The sequence below is a fragment of the Pelodiscus sinensis genome, chromosome 13 (genome assembly GCF_049634645.1).
Source record: "Pelodiscus sinensis isolate JC-2024 chromosome 13, ASM4963464v1, whole genome shotgun sequence".
NCBI lineage: Eukaryota > Metazoa > Chordata > Testudines > Trionychidae > Pelodiscus > Pelodiscus sinensis.
In genome coordinates this window covers 9,334,544-9,356,704 of record NC_134723.1, presented here as the reverse complement: position 1 = coordinate 9,356,704, position 22,161 = coordinate 9,334,544, and the positions used below count along the sequence as shown (strand labels likewise).

Genomic DNA, 22,161 nt, shown 5'->3' with positions numbered 1-22,161 from the left:
CTACAGGCTCGATTGTCTGACTAGATGGTTCCTAAGAATATCAAATTGAAAGAGTGAACTCCCTTCCACACACACACACACAGTCAGTGGCCATGCATTTCTTACTCTGAGACAGCAAAAGGTTTGTTGTGAAAGAAAATTACTCTAAAATCATCTGTCAAGGAGGCTTCAGCTCAAGCTTCTCTACTGCTCTCAGCTGTGGCAGTAGCACCCCAGAGACAGCAGCAGTCATTCAAGAAACAAGGTTCAAAAACATTTAAGAGTTGATTGATATTAAAGATATTTCAGTACCTAAAGATGCAGCTAGGCACCTGGTGCTGTTGAAAATCCACTAGAGCCGCCTAATTTCCACTGGGAGTCTAGCATCATGTCTACACAGAAAGGCTAATGCCGAAATAAGCTAGGCAAATTGAGCTATGTCAATTGCATAGCTTAAGTCGAAATAGCTTATTTCAGCTTTTGACGCGATTTACACAGCAGGAATTCTGAGGTAGAGCATTCTTCTTCTGACGTCCCTTACTCTTCTTAAAATAAGGGTACAGGAGTCGGAGTAAGAAGTCCTTCAGCTCGACATTATTTTGACATTATGTCGAGATAACTGCATGTACTGTAGACGCGGACCATGTTATTTCAGAATAACATCAGTTATTCCCAAATAACACTGCTGTGTAGATGTACCCTAAGGCTGTGTCTACACTGGCACCTTTTTCCAGAAATGCTTAAAACGGAACAGTTTTCCGTTATAAGTATTTCTGGAAAAAGAGCATCTACATTAGCAGGATGATTTTCTGTAAAAGCCCTTTTTCTGGAAAAGCGTCCGTGGCCAATGTAGACGCGCTTTTCCGGAAAAAAGCCCCAATCGTCATTTTCGCGATCGGGGCTTTTTTGCGGAAAAGACTGCTGTGCTGTCTACACTGGCCCTTTTCTGGAACAGTCTTCCGGCAAAAAGGACTTTTGCCCGAGCGGGAGCAGCATAGTTTTTCCGGAAAAGCAGCTGATTTCTTACAATAAATTGTCACTGCTTTTCCGGAAATTCAAGGGGCCAGTGTAGACAGCTCGCAGCTTATTCCAGAAAAGCGGCTAAGTGTTTTTTTGGGGAGTGGAAGTGAGACAACCTCCTTCAGGGGTGGATATAACATATGAACTTGAAGGGGAATTCTTTGAACTTTTCTGATTGTTGTTACCAGAGAACTGGGCCAATTCAGAAAATGGTGATGGCAGGGTCTCCAGCTAAAAGGAAGGACTGACAAATCTGACACTTACACCTGGGTGGGAAATGCCCAACCAAAGTGTATGATAGTAGCCTGGTAAATGGCAAAGCATAAAGACAGGAATAGAGTAGATGGGGGATTTCTTTCCACAGTCTAACTGCCTGTTAGTGTGAGAAAATGTAAAGGAACCTGAAGTGGGTGGGAGAGGAAATTTTGCTCACTTTGACTAAAAAGGGCGGAACAAAAGACAACTCCATTGGATGGGATATCAGTACTCCTTCCTTTCTCTGCAATGGCTATGAGAGAGGTTGAATACTCTCCCATGCCTGCCTTCTCTGCTGTTAAAAACAGAACATGGTTGAGAACCACTTCATAGGAAGGCAGCCCTTCCTTTCGTCCAAAGAATTTCTGCTATCATACTTCCAATGGGTTGGGGAACATCAACCCATTGCTGGAGCAGCTGACTCCCCTAAGGTTCTGAAGAGACATTGTATGGCATGGTTATTGTATATCTCTGTATGGATTTTTGACGGTTATCAGCTGCCTTGCTAATGCAAAGTTGAATCTATTAAATAGTTTAAATGTGAAATTATGAAAGGAAATAGCAAAAATAAGTCAGTAACAGTATGTTTACACTGGGGAGTTAATTCGAAATAACTCTCCTTATTTTGAAATGGCAAGGCGAGCATCTACACTATCAAGCCTGTTATTTTGAAATAATGGGCTTGTTATTTCAAAATTCCTCTGGCTTGTGAAGAGGAATAAGCTTATTTCAAAATAGTTACTTTGGGAGTTTATATTAAAATAACTTATTTCAGGCCTAAGTCACCTCACTTGTAACCACTTTCCAGCAGAAATAAACACCTCAGTTATACTCACTCATGTAAGTTGCAGGGTTGGGGTGGAATGACAGATATGTCAGTTTCCTGCAATAACATTGGAAGATATCATTGAAGTATAGCTCTGGAGTCCATTGCACTATAAATTCAAATTGTATGTCATATTCTGGGATTGCATGCAACTTTTCTGGGGTGAGGCATGGCCAATGTCAACTCTGGGAAGGGTAATAAAATTCACATTTGAGACAATGTGCCAGACAAGAATAAAATTTTGGGACAAATAAAGTGAAGTGAGTTTCACCGGAAATCTCTGGTAATATAACAGCTAATGCCTGCTCATTACACACCCTTGGAATCTAAAGATGAAATGCCTGAGTTTTATGAAGAAAACTTACTGATTCATGTACACTTGTAGCCACAGGGGGAAAAAAAGGCAATTGGTGGGGCTTGAAGGATTGCTAAAAGCTCTTGTTGGAGTTGGGGTACTGTAACAAGGTGCACTCAGGTCTCATAAGCACCCAGGGTATGTCTACACTACAGCGCTAGTTCGAACTAACTTAGTTCGAATTAGTTAATTCGAACTAAGCTAGTTCGAACTAACGCATCTAGAACTAAAAACTAGTTCGAACTAGCGTTTTGCTAGTTCGAACTAGCAAGTCCACATTGAGTGGACTCTGAACAGGGCTTAAGGATGGCCGGAAGCAGTGCCGGCAGGGCATAAAAGGAGGACTTAGAGCATGGAGATGCTGTCTCAGGCTAGCCGAGGGCTGCGCTTAAAGGGTCCCGACCCCCACCCCGGAAACACAGTTCTAAGGGGTGCCGCGCTTGCAAAGAAGTTCTGGCTTGGAGTGCCCTGAGTGCCCACACTGGGCACATCACACCACTCGGCCATCAGCCCGGCTGCACTTGCCGCAGGCTGCCATCTGGGGAGAGGGAGTAATTGGGGGGCTGCAGGAGAGCTTCCACCCCCAGAAGCCTGCAGAGCCAGCCCAGTCCTCCCCATCGGGGGCTCGTACCCCATTCCTCCCTCACCTCCTTCCACTTACCCTTCCTTAGCCCCCCTTCTTATTGATGTACAAAATAAAGATAACGTTTCTTCCAACATTGACTCTGTCTTTATTGAAAAAAAACTGGGGGAGACTGGGAAAAGGAGGTGGGAGAGGGGAAGAGAAAGGCTGGGAGAGGGGAGGGCAACTAACATGATCAGGGGTTGGGAACAGGTCCCAGATGAAGAAAGGCTACAGAGACTGGGACTGTTCAGCTTAGAAAAGAGGAGACGGAGGGGGGACAGGATAGAGGTCTCTAAAAGCAGGGGTTGGGTGGAGAGGGTGCATTCAGAAAAGTTCTTCGTGAGTTCCCATAAAGAAGGACTAGAGGACACCAAAGGAAAGGAATGGGTAGCAGGCTTGAAACTAGTAAGAGAAAGTTGTTCTTCTTCCCAAAGCAAATAGTTAACCTGTGGAACTCCTTGCTGCAGGAGGCTGTGAAGGCTACAACTAGAACAGAGTTTAAAGGGAAGTGAGATCAAGTCATGGAGGTTGGGTCCATGGAGTCCTATTAGCCAGAGGGTAGGAGTGGTGTCCCTGCCCAAAGTTTGTGGAAGGCTGGAGAGGGATGGCACGAGACAAATGGCTTGGTCATTGTCTTCGGTCCATCCCCTCCAGGGTCCCTAGGGTTGGCCGCTGTCGGCAGACAGGCTACTGGGCTAGATGGACCTTTGGTCTGACCCAGGACGGCCATTGTAAGCTCAGGGCTCAGGGTCGGGGGTCTCAGTGGACCCCCTTGATTTTCATGCACACCTGGTCCTGGGTGGCCAGGCTGGCAGCTCTCCTGCCCTAGACGGCCACTTTCCTGTGCCTAGTGCGGAGATCGTGGACGAGGTCCACGATGTCCGCACTAGCCCAGGAAGGTGCCCGCCTCTTGCGGTCCAGGGCAAGCTCCCGGGAGCCGCCAGCCTGGTCCCGGCAAGAGGGGGTGGGCTGGGGGGCATCGGGTGGGTGGCTCTGTGCCGTGCCAGGTGCAGGGTCTGCTAGCTGGGTGCTGGCAGGCTTGCACCTGGCACGGGCACCGTAGCCAGCCCGTGCCCCTTTAAGGGGTCCGGGGCTGGGAGGGGGGCATAGAGTTTCCCTGGTGTTGGCCAGAGTGGCCACCAGGGAAACCTGGGGAGGGCTAGCCTCCCACTAGTTCGAACTAAAGGGCTACACAGCCCTTAGTTCGAACTAGCTAGTTCGAACTAGGCGTTAGTCCTCGTAAAATGAGGTTTACCTAGTTCGAACTAAGCGCTCCGCTAGTTCGATTCAAATTCGAACTAGCGGAGCGCTAGTGTAGCACCTATTAAAGTTAGTTCGAACTAACGTCCGTTAGTTCGAACTAACTTTGTAGTGTAGACATACCCCCAGTAAGCCACGTGCACATGCCTGCACATAAGGTTAGAGAAGTGTCTCAGGGCTCCCTCCCTGGAGACAGTGTCTTCATTGCCTCGGGGATTCCAGGTTACAACTGTCCAACAGGGCCACTGTAGTTCAGTTCCCCCTCTGGGGTGCCTCAATATCCAAGCCACTTCCAATAGTGGCTAATGGGGGAGCATGGAGGCACCCTCAATACTCAAAGTCCCAGCCCAGGGACATTGTAGATCACAGCTATTGGCTGTGTCTCTTTAAGTATGTTGCTTGGTTTCTCCAGTTTCCTCAGCTGTTTCCCCACAGCCCCACACCTTCAACCTTACCTCAGGATCTTGTCCTAATGGAGTCCCAGCAATCAACTCAAGACTCCTTTTCATTCTCCCCAACTTTTGAGCACACTGCCCTGACTGGAGTCTGTCATTCCTTCAGCCATCCATACTCCTACAGCTCCAGCAAGGACCTGAACTCGCTTTGGCCCTACAGCTCCTCTGATACTAGGCTGCTAGGTCCTGATTGGTTGTGTCCCACATAGCTACACTAGGCAGCGAGGAGGACTATCTCCACTGCTCTCTTTTGGAGCAGGACATGGCAAGAAGAGGGTCTCAGAGTCTAGTTAAATGTATTAGTATGTATGTAGGTTCTTTTATTGTTTATAATCTATTTTCTCTGCGGTGTTTCACCTTAAAAATAAATGTGCTAGCTTAGCAACTTACAACTGTAGGCAATTCTGCTGTATATAGCCTCTGAAGCAAAGCATGTCTCTGCTTTAGTCTGACTTGCTGGGGCACTCATGGTGTGGGTAGGGTCACAGGACATGTCTCTCTAAGAGGAGTGATGGCTGAGAAGCTGGGAGCCTAGTGTGTGTGACTTTAGTAGACCAAGTACAGTTGCCCTGAACTGTGATACAAGCAATAGGGTTAGAGTACAGGGAAGGGCAGACCAATGTCATATTAAGGTCATGCAGTAACTTAAGGTTTGGTTCTCCATTTTCACAGTAGATTAGTGATTATGGGTATCTTCTTTTTTGCATGCCCAACTTGAGATGCCTTAAGGGGCTCTTACTTTTAGAGCTTTGTTGTCTATGGCTCCATGCTGGGGATGGTGTAATGGAGGCCAGGGAAGCATAGCTACTCCTGCTTTCTTCCCCTGTGCTGCTGATTACTTTACCTTTTCTTGGATTTCTGAAGGACCTAAGAGCTTTAAAATTCCAACCTCCAGACTGCTATTATTAGTAACCTGGTGAGAGGGAATTGCCCATAAAGCGAGGTGGAGAACCGATGGCCTGTGGGCCAGATCCAGCCCATGGCTTAATTTGATCCAGCCTGAGGCAAGTTTCCACATAACCCAGAAGCGCATAGCCTGCTGGGGGGAGGGAAGGAAGCCGAGTCTCAATCCCCCACACACTCCCTCCCCGCAGGGCCGGTGATATGCAGGGATGCCTGAGTTAAGTGTGAGTGAGGGATGGATTGTGGGTTTTTTTACTTGTGTGTGCCCCCCACACACACACACTCATTTTTCTGTGGGTCATTAGCCCCTGACCAAAAAAAAAAATGTTCCCCATCCCTGTGGTAAAGTGTCCTCTGATAAATTCACCATGTTTAGAAGCTCGCAGTGTGTAAGGATTTTTTTCTCATTAATGTTCTCATCTGACCCTGTCATTTATGGTTGTATTGTCAATGATACCTCAAAAAGTTCCTTATAAATATTTCCTTCAGAATGGATCTATACTACATTTGACTGAAAATTTTAGAAAATTATACAGCACATGTGCAGGGCTGGCCTTACCATGAGGTGAACTGAGCCTCAGGTGCCAGACTGTGGGGGGCACCACTAGGACCCAGAGTGTAGAAAATTGTGTCTGCTGCTGGTGCATATGTTTTCTCTCTCCTCTAGATGCACAGAGATGGTGGGGTGCTTTGCTGGAGGAAGGAGGGCACAAGAGACATAACAGGCAGGCAGGAGAAAAGGCGGCATGGGGGCGTCATTTGAACGCCCCACCTCAGGTGCCAAAATGTTGTGGGCCAGCCCTCCACATGTGTGATAGAGTCATGTCTGCCTAACCAGGGAAAACTAGTTAAGTGCTAGACTATGAGATTTATATTATTACTTTTATACTATTCCACACAATGTAGCTGATTATATAAATGGAACAATAAACATGGTTAGGATGTTTTGCTTGGTCTGGTGCAAGTGAACATGATGTAGTGATAACATTTTTCATTAGAAAATGTTAAGTGGATCCTATTTCTACTGAAGTTCAGGACTGCCTGCGCTTAAGAGAAACAGGTGTGAATTTCTGTTTATGAATGTTAATACGGTTTTTTCTGACAGGGGAGTGGTCACAAAGGGAAGTAATTCCCTGTGCTCGTGCATGGTTTTTATTCCCAAATATTCAGCTTGGCTTTAAAACAGATCACACAAATGGCATTTTCTTAATTGACTATTTAATTACTCTGTGCTGCAATGGAGAGTGTTAACAAATACTAATCATTGTAAAAAGGTCCCCTCAGATTGCCTGAGATCTTGCAGGGAGTCATGAAAAATGTGAATAAGAAGATACTGCATTTGGAGGTCACCCCTACACTGGAAAATAAAGTACATACTGACAATTATTTAAATATAGGATGGATTAATATCCTTCCATAGTTGGTGCAACTTATCTTTTCCATTTTAAAAAGTGGTTGTAAACAAAAAGGCTGTTACATATTGATATTGCATTTGTAGGAAATCAATAGCTTTTTCATATTTGTAAAGCCTTTGTATGTAAAGGATGCTCACCAAACTCACTATTTGAAACTCCTAAAAGTTTCATTTTCAATCGATATTTCAATTTGAGGCATGTTTCATTTTTTATTCATGGCTTTCCGTTATAAGAATGAGCTGTTCATTTGCCATGGTAATTCATAGGGTTGGGTTTTTTTTTTTAAGTTTACAGGCTTGATTCATAGTTGCACTAAGGAGAGGAGTAAAAGAAAGTGGAAATGATCCCTTGGGAATTTCTCCTAGGCAAATGTTTTCCACAGTGCTGTAAAGCCAGTATAAGGGCACAAAGGAACCTGCTTCCAGACTGTGAAGTGGGGAATATGAAAGGAATGAAAGGAAATAAGGGGTGGAAAGGGAACATGACCATCTTTCTGCAGTTTATCTCAAGGGAGCCAGAGAAAGCAGAATATGAATTAGTAGTGCATATTTGAGGTTGCTTTAACTTCATTACTCGTGGACTGGGAAGGCACAGAGCTACACCACAACATGGTAAGCACAAAGGTGGTTTAAGGTCACCTTTGTGGCCCCATTGTTAGGGCAACCATATTTCCTTATGCTGAATACAGGACACCTAATAAAATTACCCATATTCAAGCAACTTTAACAGCAGTCAATCATAGAAACATCAAATTAACATCAAGTTGGCTGAGCCCTGTTATAAAGAAATACTGCATAGTTGGATTCTGTGTATTTACCTCCTTATCTTAAAGGCTTCAGGGTTCAAATGAGGGAGGTCACACACACACACACTCCCGTACTCCTCCCTAACATGAGAGGGTGACTTACTGACCCATCTCCTCCTGCCTGGCACTTTCTGCCCTCCACGCTTAGCCAGGGCTCCCAGGATGGACCAGCCTCTCCTGATACTTGGCACAGAGTCTTCCTGGAGAAATGTATGGGGTGGGGGAAATGCATGGTCACAGTTCTCTCCCCCAAATGTCTGCCAGGGTTCTCACCAGAATGTGGACAGCAGCATCCTAAAAAAACGAGGGGTAAAAAACGAGGGTGATATCATGCTAGGAGTCTACTACAGGCCACCTAGCCAGGTGGAAGAGGTGGATGAGGCCTTTATTAAACAATTAACAAAACTATCCAAAGCCCAAGATTTGGTGGTGATGGGGGACTTCAACTATCCAGACATATGTTGGGAAACTAACACAGCGAGGCACAGGCTATCCAATAAGTTTCTGGACTGCATTGGAGACAACTTTCTGTTTCAGAAGGTTGAAAAAGCTACCAGAGGAGAAGCTGTTCTGGATTTGGTTTTAACAAATAGGGAGGAACTAGTTGAGAACTTGAAAGTGGAAGACAGTATAGGGGACAGTGATCACGAAATAATAGAGTTCATGATCTTAAGGAAAGGTAGAAGGGAGACCAGCACAATTGAGGTTATGGATTTCAGGAAGGCAGATTTTGATAAGCTCAGAGAACTTGTAGGTAAGGTCCCATGGGAAGCAAGACTGAAGGGAAAAACAACTGAGGAGAGTTGGAAGTATTTCAAAGGGACATTGTTAAGGGCCCAAAAGCAAACAATTCCGCTGTGTAGGAAAGATAGAAAATATGGCAAAAGACCAGCTTGGCTTAACAAGGAGATCTTGCATGATCTCAAAATAAAAAAGGAGTCATATAAAAAATGGAAACTAGGACAACTAACAAAGGATGAATATAGGCAAGCAACATGGGAATGCAGGGGCAAGATTAGAAAGGCAAAGGCACAAAATGAGATCAAACTAGCTACAGGCATAAAGGGAAACAAGAAGACCTTTTATAAATACATTAAAAGCAAGAGGAAGACCAAGGACAGGGTAGGCCCACTGCTTAGCGAGGAGGGAGAAGCAGTAACAGGGAACTTGGAAATGGCGGAGATGCTCAATGACTTCTTTGTTTCGGTCTTCACCGAGAAGTCTGGAGGTGTGCCTAACGTAGTGAATACAAGCAGAGAGAGGGTAAGTTTAGAAGATAGGATACACAAAGAACAAGTTAAAAATCACTTAGGAAAGTTAGATGTCAGCAAGTCACCAGGTCCTGATGAAATGCATCCCAGGATACTCAAGGAGCTGATAGAGGAGGTATCTGAGCCTTTAGCTATGATCTTTGAAAAATCATGGCAGACAGGGGAGATTCCAGAAGACTGGAAAAGGGCAAATATTGTGCCCATCTATAAAAAGGGGAATAAGAACAACCCAGGAAATTATAGACCGGTCAGTTTAACGTCTGTCCCAGGGAAGATAGTGGAGCAGGTAATTAAGGAAATCGTATGCAAACACTTGGAAAGTAATAAAGTGATAGGGAATAGCCAGCATGGGTTTGTGAAGAACAAGTCATGCCAAACTAATCAGATAGCTTTCTTTGATAAGATAACGAGCCTTGTGGATAAGGGAGAAGCGGTGGATGTCATATACCTAGACTTTAGTAAGGCATTTGATACGGTCTCGCATGATATTCTTATTGATAAACTAGGCAAATATAACTTAGATAGGGCCACGATAAGGTGGGTGCATAATTGGCTGGATAACCGTAGTCAGAGAGTTGTTGTTAACGGTTCTAAATCCTGCTGGAAAGGGATAACAAGTGGAGTTCCTCAAGGGTCTGTTTTGGGACCCGTACTATTCAATATCTTCATCAATGATGTAGATATTGGGATAGAGAGTACTCTTATTAAGTTTGCAGATGATACCAAACTGGGTGGGGTTGCGACTTCTTTGGAGGATAGGGACATAATTCAAAATGACCTTAGCAAGTTAGAGAAATGGTCAGAGGTAAACAGGATGAGGTTTAATAAAGAGAAATGCAAAGTGCTCCACTTAGGAAGGAACAATCAGTTCCATACATACAAGATGGGAAGCGACTGTCTAGGAAGGAGCATGGCGGAAAGGGATCTAGGGGTCATAGTGGACCACAAGTTGAATATGAATCAACAGTGTGATGCTGTTGCAAAAAAAGCAAATATGATTCTAGGTTGTATCAACAGGTGTGTTGTAAGCAAAACTCGTGAAGTCATTCTGCCGCTCTATTCTGCACTAGTTAGGCCTCAGCTGGAGTACTGTGTCCAGTTCTGGGTGCCACATTTCAAGAAAGATGTGGAGAAATTGGAAAGGGTACAGAGAAGAGCGACAAGAATGATTAAAGGTCTAGAGAACATGACCTATGATGCCAGGCTTCATGAACTGGGCTTGTTTAGTTTGGAAAAAAGAAGATTAAGGGGGGACATGATAGCGGTTTTCAAATATCTAAAAGGGTGTCACAAGGAGGAAGGCGAAAATTTGTTCCTCTTGGTTTCTGAGGACAGGACAAGGAGTAATGAGCTTAAAGTGCAGCAAGGGAGGTTTAGATTGGACATTAAGAAAAAATTCCTAACTGTCAGGGAGGTCAAATATTGGAATAAATTGCCAAGGGAGGTGGTGGAATCTCCCTCTCTGGAGATATTTAAGAACAGGTTAGATAGACTGTAGACGGAGCTTGATCCTGCCTTGAGGGCGGGGGGCTGGACTCGATGACCTCTCGAGGTCCCTTCCAGTCCTATTATTCTATGATTCTATCCTTTCGGCACTGTGCAAGAGGGAAGGAATGGCAGCTGCTTCCAGGGGAGGAGAGAGGTGGTCTGACATAGATCATATCTTCTCCACCGGCACCACTCCAATTTGGCTGGAAGCAGCTTGTTCCTTCCTGCCCACCCAGTGTCAAAAGGCTGCTAACCTCCCCAGGCTGCTGTGTCCACCAAGATAATCCAGCCACCTCCTGTCCCCTGGCTGCAGATGCCCAAGAATGGTCTAAGCAATAAGAATACATTGTGCACCGTGGAACCTGACTGTAGGGACTTCAGTGAACCCAGCCAGAGAGCTGGCTCTGCAGAGGAGGGTGCCTTACTTGATGGAGGATGGCACCCTATGGAATGGTAAAGAATCCTGGGCTAGGAGTGGGGGTGGGTGAAGCGCTGAGCCTCTGACCCGGGAGTTGCTGTAGAGTCTGCAGGTTCAGAGTGTGAACAGACTGGAAATTGCTCCTCTCTGCCCCCTCATTGCTTGAGAGCTTAGTTCAGGGACAGAAAGTCTTCCCCGTGCCCGCACTGTGCAGGGCTTGGCTCTTCCTGGCCATAAGGTGTTGGGCCTTGTGAGGCACTGGCCCAGCCAGAGGCAGTGAGGGAAGGACAGAGTCCGCCAGCCAGGCTATTGGTGAACTCAGTGCTCCAATCAGGTCTTGGTTCTTCACACAGTGCTGGGAGCAAGACATGCCTCACTGGGGTAGGGGATTTGGAGGAGCTGCCAGGCTCGGGAGGAGAGAGGGTTGAAGGTGCAAAGCAGGGAAAGGACAGGGATGGGGAAGCACATAAAGGGCTGATGGATGGACAGCAGAGATGACATGTGACTGGCTTCCACCTGGCTGCACTCACCTAGGATCATCTGTACGGGGATGTGGGACCTGGGGAAACCCCCACAGTACCCCAGGCACAGAGCGTAAGTCAACCCCCCCCCGCACTGCAGCCCCACCCTGCCCCTGCCCCACCACTCCACCTTTCCCCAAGCCATGCCCTTTCCTGCCCCTGCTCCACCCATTGCCCTCTCCCCTCAGCAACACAGGCTGGAGATTACCAAAGATCCTGGGGTGGGGTGGCAGCAGGGATCCTCCCTACCCTTATTCTCCCCCGCACTCACCAAAGACCCTTCTACTCTCTGCCTGGCTGGTCTCTTCCAACTTCCAGTGTTTCATAGAGGAGTGCAGTGGGTTGGCAGAGGAAGGTGGGGACAATTAGAGCAGGCTGCCGAATCACTCCCCGTCACTCACAGTGAGTGAGGAGGCAACCGCTGCTGACATCCTCTTGGCTGCCTTGAGCCCTGCCCATATGATGGTTGAGGCAGGTCACATGTGAGGCTTCCCAAAGCATGGGACCTAAGTTGGTTGTCCTGATCCCTCGGACAGCTCTACACTCAACAGCCATTGCAGCCAGCTAGAAACGGGATGGGGGACAGGGCTTTGCTGTTCAAGAATGGACATGCAAAAGGGCTGTGCTGACAAACCAATGTGGGGGGACAGCTGCCCCCATGTGCTGCATTGTTGCCCCACCCCAGTCTTGTGCATTCACCTCCATTGTCAGCCACTGAACTGCTGGTGGGAAGTCAGGTGCAAGCAGGAATCCAACCAGCAGCAGGACCTGCCAGAAGTAATGGCAGGAGGGAAGACAGAAAATAAGGGACAATTTTCCAATCTTTATGAAAAAGCAGGACACCTGTGAGGCCTTAAATATGGGACTGTCCCTTTAAAAACAGGACAGCTGGTTACACTACCATTGTCCTGTTCAAGCCTCAAGTGCATGAATAAATGGACAAAAAATTCAGGCCTGTATATTTGCATTGTTTTGTATAAATAACATTATATATACGATGACAGTTCTTTGTGACTCTATTAAGGAGTTTCTTGCACCATTTTTGTTTTATTTTGTCTTTTAACTTCTCCTAAAGTGTAAAGATAATACAAAGTTAGTATGAAATTATTATGGAGCACCTGGTGATATGCTGAGAAATGTAAATCTTGGCATCTAACTGTATATTAAAGCACACATAAAAGCAACCCGATTTTCAGAGATTTTGTGGGATCTCAACACCCTCACTGAACATCTATTTAGCTTTATTAAGGTATCCAATTGAGATGCCTGACTTTGAGAAATTAGTTTTGAAAGATTCTGTAGACTTTGTAAGTGATTAGGCTCCAATATATAGAGATTCTACTATGGGATTTTTTCTGTTATATTTGGAAAAATTGTAATTAAACATCTACCCTGAGTTTACGCAAATACTATTGAACAGATCAAATCAAACAATAAAACCCCACCATCACTTTCCCCTGTGCTTTGTGACCTGTCAGGAGTGATGGAGTCAATCCCAGAGCTGTTATGTGCACTATCAACAATAAGTGCAAGTATGTCCAAGGGAGTCTCAACACTTCGCAGCAAGGGACCCATCTTAAACACAGTCCCAATGTTGGTTTTTAATTTCCTGTCCATGGTATCTGCACTTAGAAGTTTAGCATCTCTCAGCCATCCAAGAAGACTGGTATCTAGATAACTGAGCTTCTTTTGGACTGGACATTGTTCCACATGATTTTGAAAGAACAGCAGATTATGGTTTCAGAGGTATGGTTTCAGCAGATTATGGTTTCCGTGTTAGTCTGTAACTGAAAAAAAGTTAAAAAATAAAAAAATAGGTCTTGCAGCACCTTAGAGACTAACAAAAAATGTAGATGGTATTATGAGTTTTCATGGGCACAACCCATTTCTTCGGATGAATGGGGAGATGAACACTATTCATCTGAGGATGTGGGTTGTGCCCAAGAAAGCTCATGATACCATCTACATTTTTTGTTAGTCTCTAAGGCGCTGCAAGATTATTCATTATTTTTTGAGTTTTAGCAGATTATGGTATCATGTTGGTTCTCTTGCTGACTAAAGTCATAATGCATAAAGCTGCACAAAAATTTTAGTCTTCAAAGGACTGAATGATAAAGCTTAATTTTCTTGGTAATGTGTTGCTCTCCCTTGTTATGTGAAGTCTTTGTGAATACTAATGAGCTTATCTTCACAAAATTCCTGTGAAATTGGGAGCTATTATTGATTTCCGCTTTACAAATGGCAAACTGATGCACAAACCGATTAAGTTATTTGACCTTGACCACACAGGAGTTTTGTGGCAGAGTTGTGAATTGAGCCTGAACTCAATTGAAACCAGTGCTCTGTCCTAAAGAGCATCCATGCTCTTATTAAGTACAGGCAGTCCCCTGGTTACATGGATCCAACTTACATCGGATCCCTACTTACAAACGGGGTGAGGCAACCCCGCACTAGCTGCTTCCCCCCAGCAGACCAGGGAGACGTGAAGCTAGCGCCCCCGCCCCCCCAGCAGACCAGAGACGCGGAGCCGCTTTTCTCAGCAGACACCTCAGCTTGAGAATAAAGGACTGAGGGAAGTGAGGTGTAGGAGAATAAAACTGAGCTCTGGAGAAATGTTTGGCTAGAGTTTCCCCTACAATATGTACCAGTTCCGACTTACATACAAATTCAACTTAAGAACAAACCTACAGTCCCTATCTTGTACGTAACCCGGGGACTGCCTGTAATGTCAAATGCATTAGCACCTGTTAAGCTATAGCAGCTCTACAGTTAAAGAGACTTAATAACTTTTATTTACATCTGTTAATGCACAATCTCACTTTAATTAATATCAGCTTTCACATGTTTACCTTTTCTGAACAAAGACCTTTCAATTTCTTTCATCTATCATTCCATTGTTACCTTTAAGAATTAGTTATTGTTATTATTATTTTGCTTTATGCTGAAATGTGGTCCATGCAACTCCCCACAAATTATGAGTGTTTAATAACACAGTTTGGGTTACTTTTTTTTTAAGAGTATAGGAAGCCTGACTTTTGGTCTCACTCCAGGCTTTGCACATTAAGCTCCCCTTTTAATTGGGTTGTTTTCAATTTAGCACTCCATATGGTTTTAAAATGTGTGGTGTCACTTGATGTGTTTTTGTTACTTGACTGGAGATGGATTGGACAATTTAGCAAGCTAGGTCTTTGGGGAATTTTACCATTTTTTTCTTAGGAGAGAAGTTAAGCTTAACTTTTTTTAAAAAACACGGTCATTTTAGAGTAGAGAATTAAAATAAGACTCATAAGTAAAAAGGAGCACCACTATAGAAAAATTTCAGCTGTTTGTACTCTTTGGCTATGTTTCATCATTAAATAATATAACTAGATGACCAAATGCTGTATATTACAATATTCTGTTCATGGAGATTAAATCACAATTCTAACAGTGACTAAACTGTCATTTTTGTACTATCCTCTTTGTTAAACTGTAGATTAAACTGTGAATGTAGAAAATACCTGACAGGCAAGTAAAAACATGAAAGCATAATTGCTAAATAGAAATAACTAGCACTGTGGTAACAGTGCTGTTCCATGTGTGACTATTACTCCTGAGTTACCAAAGAGTTATAATTAGTGCGGCATGCTCTTGGGGAAAACCCACCTGGTGAGCAAGAACTCTCACTTTATTTATTTATTCCATTTAATTTGTGCGTGTGTGTGTTTTACCAGGCTCTAAATTTATTTACACGTCAATGGGGATATTAAATGAAATCAGGAAACGCTCTATACAGCTGTACATTAGAAGACAAAAAATGCAAAAGGGAAATGCTATAGGGCTCCGAGTGTACTAACTGTTCTCCTTTTCTAAGCCAGAGCCTGATCTATAGCACCTTTTTAAAAGCAGTATTTTTTTCCTCTTTCAGAGTGTTGAGAGACAACTCCACCTGCTGATCTCTGTAAAACTACTTGTTCCAAATGTAGTGCCACCACTGGTGAACAATGCACTCCTTTCAGCCATCACTTCACTTTAAAGTATCCCTATGAATATTCAGATGTAATTCTAGCTAAAGTCTACAGCCAGAAAAGCATTTGGACACTTAATTGCCTTAGGCCCCATCAAAAATCTCAGCCTATTTTCTTTTCATATCCCTTGATGATCACTGTAACTAGATATGTAACAATTGCATGGATGTGTCTTAGAATAAGAGTCAAGGCGTTATGAATGTGGGACACTACCTATCCTTTAAGGGCACAGCTACACTGCAGTGTTATTTCAAAATAATTTCGAGTTGGCAGGCTTATTCCGACTTGTGTAACCCTCATTTGACGAGGAGTAAAGGAAGTGGAAGGGTGTCCTTCCTTCGACTTCCTGCTGTGTAGACAATGCCAAAAGCAAGTGACGTTACTGAAGTGGCGTCTCTTAATTCAACTTTTGTCCTACAGTGTAGATGTGCCCTAACTGGGTATGAATTTCCAATAAGTCATAGAAAAACCTCCAAATGTAGAGCTGGTCAGAAATGTATTAAGAATTTTTTTTTCATCAGAAACGGCCACTTCGTCAAAACTGAAGCTTTTGTCAGGAAGTGGTCTCAGGGAATTTGAGAGAAAGAGTCACCTCACAATATGCAATTGCCAGGAAATTAGGGCACTGATGTGGGAGATCCCTGCTCTGAGTCCATAGATGTGACCAAGAAATGTTTAGTGCAATGACAGTGGATGTATAAAACTAACTTTAAACCTGGTGCTGCTCTCCTTTGCAGGGCCAGCTTTAGGCACCAGCAAATCAGGGAGGTGCTTGGGACGGCGCTTTGCCTGGGGTGGCATTTCAGGTAAGCAGCCAGTGCCTCCCCTGGCAACGCCTACCCCTGCCCCGCTGATTTAAAGGGCTGCGGCCCGGGAAATGCCATGGCTGTGCGCAGCCAGCTGGCAGCACCAATGTGCCCCAGAGCCTGCTGGCCGCCCCTGTCTCCTCTCCGTCCTGCTCCTCCCCACCCCTGGTAATGCCTAGCCCCACCCCGCCGATTTGAAGGGCCCTGGGAGATGCCGCGGCTGCCCAGGCAGCACTGACACCATGTGCGCCTGGCCCCAGAGCCTGCTGGCCAGCCCAGTCTCCTAGTCCTGGGTCCTGCTCCTCCCCAGCGGCGCTACCTCTGAGAGCCTTTCCACTCCAAGCCATCAGCCACCCCTCTGCCTACATCATACGGAAATCCCAGGTAAGATGCCCCCTTTCTGCCTAGGCTTGCCAGGTGTCTGGTATTTTCACCTCCTGTCCGGTAAAAAAAATCAGAAAATACCGGACACCTGCAAACCTACAAACACTCAGCCCACTGGCCCAGCCCCAGGCCTCTCCCCCCAGGCTCCAACACCCAATACCCTCAGCCCCAGGGACCCTTTGAAGTCTGTTCCTAGTACAGTAGAGTCCAGATTATCTGACCTTCAGTAATCTGACATTCTGTTTTATCTGACCCTGCAGCTCCTGGGGACAAAGCGGCACCAGCAGGAGCTGATTTAGCGGCTCCAGGGTGTGGGCCGGGAGAATGGCCCCGCTCGCTGCCCTGACGCTCTCCTGGAGCTGCTGATGCCTGAAGCTCCTGGGGACGAAGCGGCATCAGCAGGAACGGCATCAACGGCTCCAGGAGAGCGATGGGGCAGTGAGCGGGGCCATTCTCCCGGCCCACGCCCTGGAGCCTCTGATGCCGCTCCTGCTGGCGCCACTTTGTCCCCTCCCTGCAGCACCCGCGGATGAAGCAGCGCTGGCAGGAGCGGCATCCGTGGCTCCAAGAGATCCATGGGGCAGCGAGCGGGGCCGGACGCCTGGGAGCTGAAGGGAGGGAAGGTGCAGGGCCAGGCAGGGATGGGGACCAAGTGGTGCCGGCTACAGTAGAGTCGTTATCATCCAACATTTTCGGTAATCTGACCACCTGTCAGTCCCGTTTAGGTCGGATAATCGGAACTCTACCGTACATTTCTCTTGTTCATGTCTGTAGTAGAAGTAGAATCAAACAAGGATCCAGCACACACACACACACACACACACACACACACACACACACACACACACACACACAGAATATTAATTGTTCTACACACTTCAAAGAACCAACTTCATTGATCTAGGTAAACTTTTGTGTTTACATAAGATCATAAGAACGGCCGTACTGGATCAGACCAAAGGTCCATCTAGCCCAGTATCCTGTCTCCCGACAGTGGCCAGCACCAGGTACCCCAGAGAGGGTTGACCGAAGACAATGATCAAGCGATTTGTCTCCTGCCATCCCTCTCCAGCCTCTGACAAACAGAGGCCAAGGACACCATTTTATCCCCTGGCTAATAGCCTTTTATGGACCTAACCTCCATGAATTTATCCAGCTTCTCTTTAAACTCTATTATAGTCCTAGCCTTCACCGCCTCCTCTGGCAAGGAGTTCCACAGGTTGACAACACGCTGTGTGAAGAAGAACTTCCTTTTATTAGTTTTAAACCTGCTACCCATTAATTTCATTTGGTGTCCTCTAGTTCTTCTATTATGGGAACTAATAAATAACTTTTCTTTATCAGCCCTCTCCACACCACTCATGATTTTATAGACCTCTATCATATCCCCCCTCAGTCTCCTCTTTTCTAAACTGAAAAGTCCCAGTCTCTTTAGCCTCTCATATAGTTTTATACAGGGGCAGTAAGAGATGTCTCTAAGGCAAGCTTCATTCCATATATAGTTGCATTGGGCACATACAACTCTCCACTCCTCTAACACCTCATAAACTTGAATATATAATGGCTACTAACAAGATGGACACACAAAAATAATGTGCACATGCACACCCACTGATCTCAGTTTATCTGACAACATAGATATGTTGGAGCCACATAAGGAGCCACTGCATTCCAAAACAAATCTAGTTTAACAATACAAATATTTATTGATTTAGTTTAGATGTCTTATGTGCTATAGTTGTCATAACTGGTTGACAAGTATGTTAAAACAGAGTGGTATTGTTAGCTGATTGTAATTGGTTTGAAGATTAAGTATAGCCATAAACTACTTGGCTGTGTCTAGACTGGCAAGTTTTTCCACAAAAGCAGCTGCTTTTGTGGAAAAACTTGCCAGCTGTCTATACTGGCCGTTTGAATTTGCACAAGAGCACTGACGATCTGATGTAAGATTGTCAGTGTTCTTGTGCAAATACTATGCTGCTCCTGTACAGGGAAAAGCCCTCTTGCGCAAATGTATTTGCGCAAGAGGGTCAGTGTAGACAGCTCGGGACTGTTTTGCGCAAAAAAGCCCCGATGGAGAAAATGGCGATCGGGGCTTTCTTGTGCAAAACTGCGTCGAGATTGGCACGGATGCTTTTCCGCAAAAAGTGCGTTTGCGCAATAGCGTCCGTGCCAATCTAGATGCTCTTTTCCGCATATGCTTTTAACGGAAAAACTTTTCCGTTAAAAGCATGTGCGGAAAATCATGCCAGTCTAGACGTAGCCCTTGAGTTTTAGATGTGGCGTAAGTTCTCTCTTCTATTTTTGGTACTTAGTTTATATTTCCTTAGCTATTTGTGTTAATAGTTTTTCATGCATTCAAACCACAATTAAAAAGTAGCCTATTTCTATAAGAACAATAAAGTAGAGATTTAAGGTACATTTCCCACTCTTGAAAAATAGCTTTGTGTGAACTGGAAATCTTGTCTCTGTCACCAAAACAAAACAAAAAAAATTGCAAAGTGCAAAGCCAACAAAAGGGGGGGGGCAGTCAAAAAAATTTTTGCTTGGGGCAGCAAAAACCTAGAGCTGGCCCTGCTGCTTTGGGCTGGTTCCTCTGAAGCTGCTCTAATTTGTGCCAGTTTTCAACATCTTCATGGTGTTGATAAGGCATCTGGGAATTGGAATGGTGCAGGTATGCACTGGAAACACATTCTGCACTGGATGCAGGAAATGGTGTTAGTGCTTCTGTGCCACTAAAGATCCCCATAAACACCAGTGATTCTGCTGTAGCCTGCTAAGCTGGAATGTAGGTCATTTTGCACCACCAGAGTGCTAAAACATTGCCTTAATCCTTGGTAATTGTCCTGTTATTTCAATGGGTATAGACAATTATTTATAATTAAATTATATTAAATTATTTCTCTAAACAGGGAAGGGGAAATCTACTGTTCATGAAAACTGAAGTCTGGTTACACTGTTCTTACCTTGACCTTCTGTAGAACCTGGAATCAGCTACTGCATGCTGAATGAAGGAGAACTTTTACAGACCCCAACAATGTGTTGCCAATGTTCATTAATTTTAGAGTCAATATAAAAGGCTTCAAGTTTGTGAATGGGTTAAAGAGGAAAGTGGTGATGATACCACATAATATGTCTTTTGTGTTGAATTTCCCTTTTCAGAAAAGTGAATTATAGTTAGAATTATTATGGATGAAAACATAAATTATCAGGGTTTACATATATTTTTACATACAACACAAATTTCCTTACAATAATGTAAATCTTAAAAAAGTATTAGAAATGATCAAAAACAAAATAATTCCAATGTCCGAGCATTATTGTGCTTCTAGTGTGATACCAGCACATCAATAAGTTCTCCAACATTCTTACTTTCAATAGAAGAATATCAATTCAAATGCACCGGTCAAAAACTGAAAACCATAGTACCATGTATAACAGGGCTGGGCGAAATATGGCCCAGAGGCCGGGTCCGGCCCGCCAAGACACTGGATCTGGCCTGCAGACACAGCTGCTGTGGTTTAAAACACAGTCCCTCCTGCCCCAACCCAATCCTCAGCTCCTATTGGCCGGAAACAACTTGCCAATAAGAACTGACCTCAGCCAATCTCTTAGCTCCTATGGCTAGAAACAGCCAGCCAGTCAGAGCTGGGAGATTAGCCTGAGAGACTGGGGCAGCGCAAGCTTGTTTTCCCCATGTGGAGTTGAGAGCCATGTGGAGGGAGTAGCCTGTATTTTCAAGCAGGCTGGGGCTGTAGCAGGCAGGGACCCCAGCCTGCCTTGCGGGGGATGCAGCCTGCTGACCAGGAGACACTTCAGTAAACTCCTCCCAGCCAGAGCCTGCCTCTGGCACCCCAGCCCCTCCTGAACCCCAACTCCCTCCCCCATATCACCATCCAAACCCTCTGCACTCCCTGCCCCAAGTCACAACCCCTCCCCCCCCCCCCAAGACCTTGTATCCCCTCCTACAAACCTCCTCCAGGCCAGAAACCTCTCCTGCACCCACACTCCCTCCCTGATCCTACACTCCAATCCCCTGATCCAGGTCACAACCCTCTCCTCCACCCAAACATTCTCTCAGACCCCACAGCATCTCCTGCACCCCACTTCCTTACCCCATGCTCCCTTCTGCACCTAACCTCCAACCTAGATTCTACCCACCCCTTAGAAAAGTGTGGCCCTTGACCACTTACCACAAACCTTGGAGTGGCCCCCCACCAAAAATCATTGCCCACCACAATATATAAACTGATCTCTGATTTTCTAGTGTTTCCTTCATGATTTAATAAAAATTCCCTTCTATTTTCAGGTTTTGCATATATCCACATACAATATGGGTGACAGAGCAAGAATACAAAGTTCATTATATACTCAAAACTTCTTGGCACATCAAAAATGCAAGAGGTCTACTATATATTTAGATTTTTCAAAATAAAAGTGATATCAGCTAAAATTCACACTATTAAACAAACCCAGATAGCCTCATGTACAACGTTTCATATGGATAAGTGTAATGGCCCATATTGTGTCATCCTTGGTTATACGGAGTAGGAACATACTTCTAAAGTAGACTGTAGTGAGGAGGCTCAGCTATACTCACCTCTCCCACCAGAAGTCAGTGGGTGGGACAGGAAGTATTAAAGGAGGGTCTGAAAGCTCAGTTGGGCTGCAGCCGCTGGAGGAGCTGGATGCCTCCTGCTTGCTCTCGAGATGCTAGACAGCTCCCAGTGCCTGGGGAGCTGAGGACTGGCCGAAGCCACCAGCACTATATGCAGACCCCACTAAGAGGATTGGCCAGCACTACCATAGACCATTGACCAGGACATTTTCGACAACCTGCTACCAGACCAAATACACCCTGACAGACATGTTGGAAATGCCCCAGTCGTCACTGACCCTAGTGTGGCCGCAGCACCACTTGGGCATAGGTCAGTGAGTTGCAGTCAAGATTCCTGCTTATCCTTTCAAGATCAAGGAGCCTTTACTTCTCAGCCTTCTGCCAGAGCTGAACCCAGGCCTGAGCCATAGAACTTGGTTGTCCTGCCCTGCCTGAGAGCCAGCACTCTGTCTGCTGCTCGACTCTGAATATAGACCCGAGTTGTAGATTCTTGCTGCATTGCTAATTCTCAATACCAGAGACAGAGTGAGGTGTATTGACCTCCTATGGATCCAGAGAGGGAGGAACCCCCACCACCGAACCACTCACTACATAGACGTGCTCATGGCATGTTTCCTATGCCTCTGTGCAGGAATGCAGGACAAGGAGCCTGTTCTAGTTCTTTGAAACAGTAGGGAAGAAAAGTTGGTTAAATCTAGCAAAGGAAAAGAACCATGTATTAGTAAGGGTTGTGAGACTGAATGCTTCAAA

General features: G+C 45.3%; 1 protein-coding gene across 9 annotated transcripts in view; it reads left to right on the top strand.

The window, feature by feature from the left end:
* Positions 1-22,161, top strand: part of PCDH11X (protocadherin 11 X-linked) — a 1,146,051-nt gene that overhangs the window by 926,443 nt on the left and 197,447 nt on the right. For 2 of the 9 annotated variants that reach the window (XR_012906840.1, XM_075940733.1), the window contains exon 7: positions 16,341-16,409. The exons of 5 other annotated variants lie outside the window; for them this stretch is intronic. Coding sequence is in view for 3 of the 4 variants with exons in the window: in XM_075940733.1 (XP_075796848.1) it covers positions 16,341-16,409 (69 nt within the window). In the remaining variant the exon portion in view is untranslated. Of the gene's footprint in view, positions 1-16,340; positions 16,600-19,705; positions 20,721-22,161 lie in introns of those variants that run through there. 2 more of the 9 variants (XM_075940732.1, XM_075940731.1) reach the window with 2 other exon arrangements.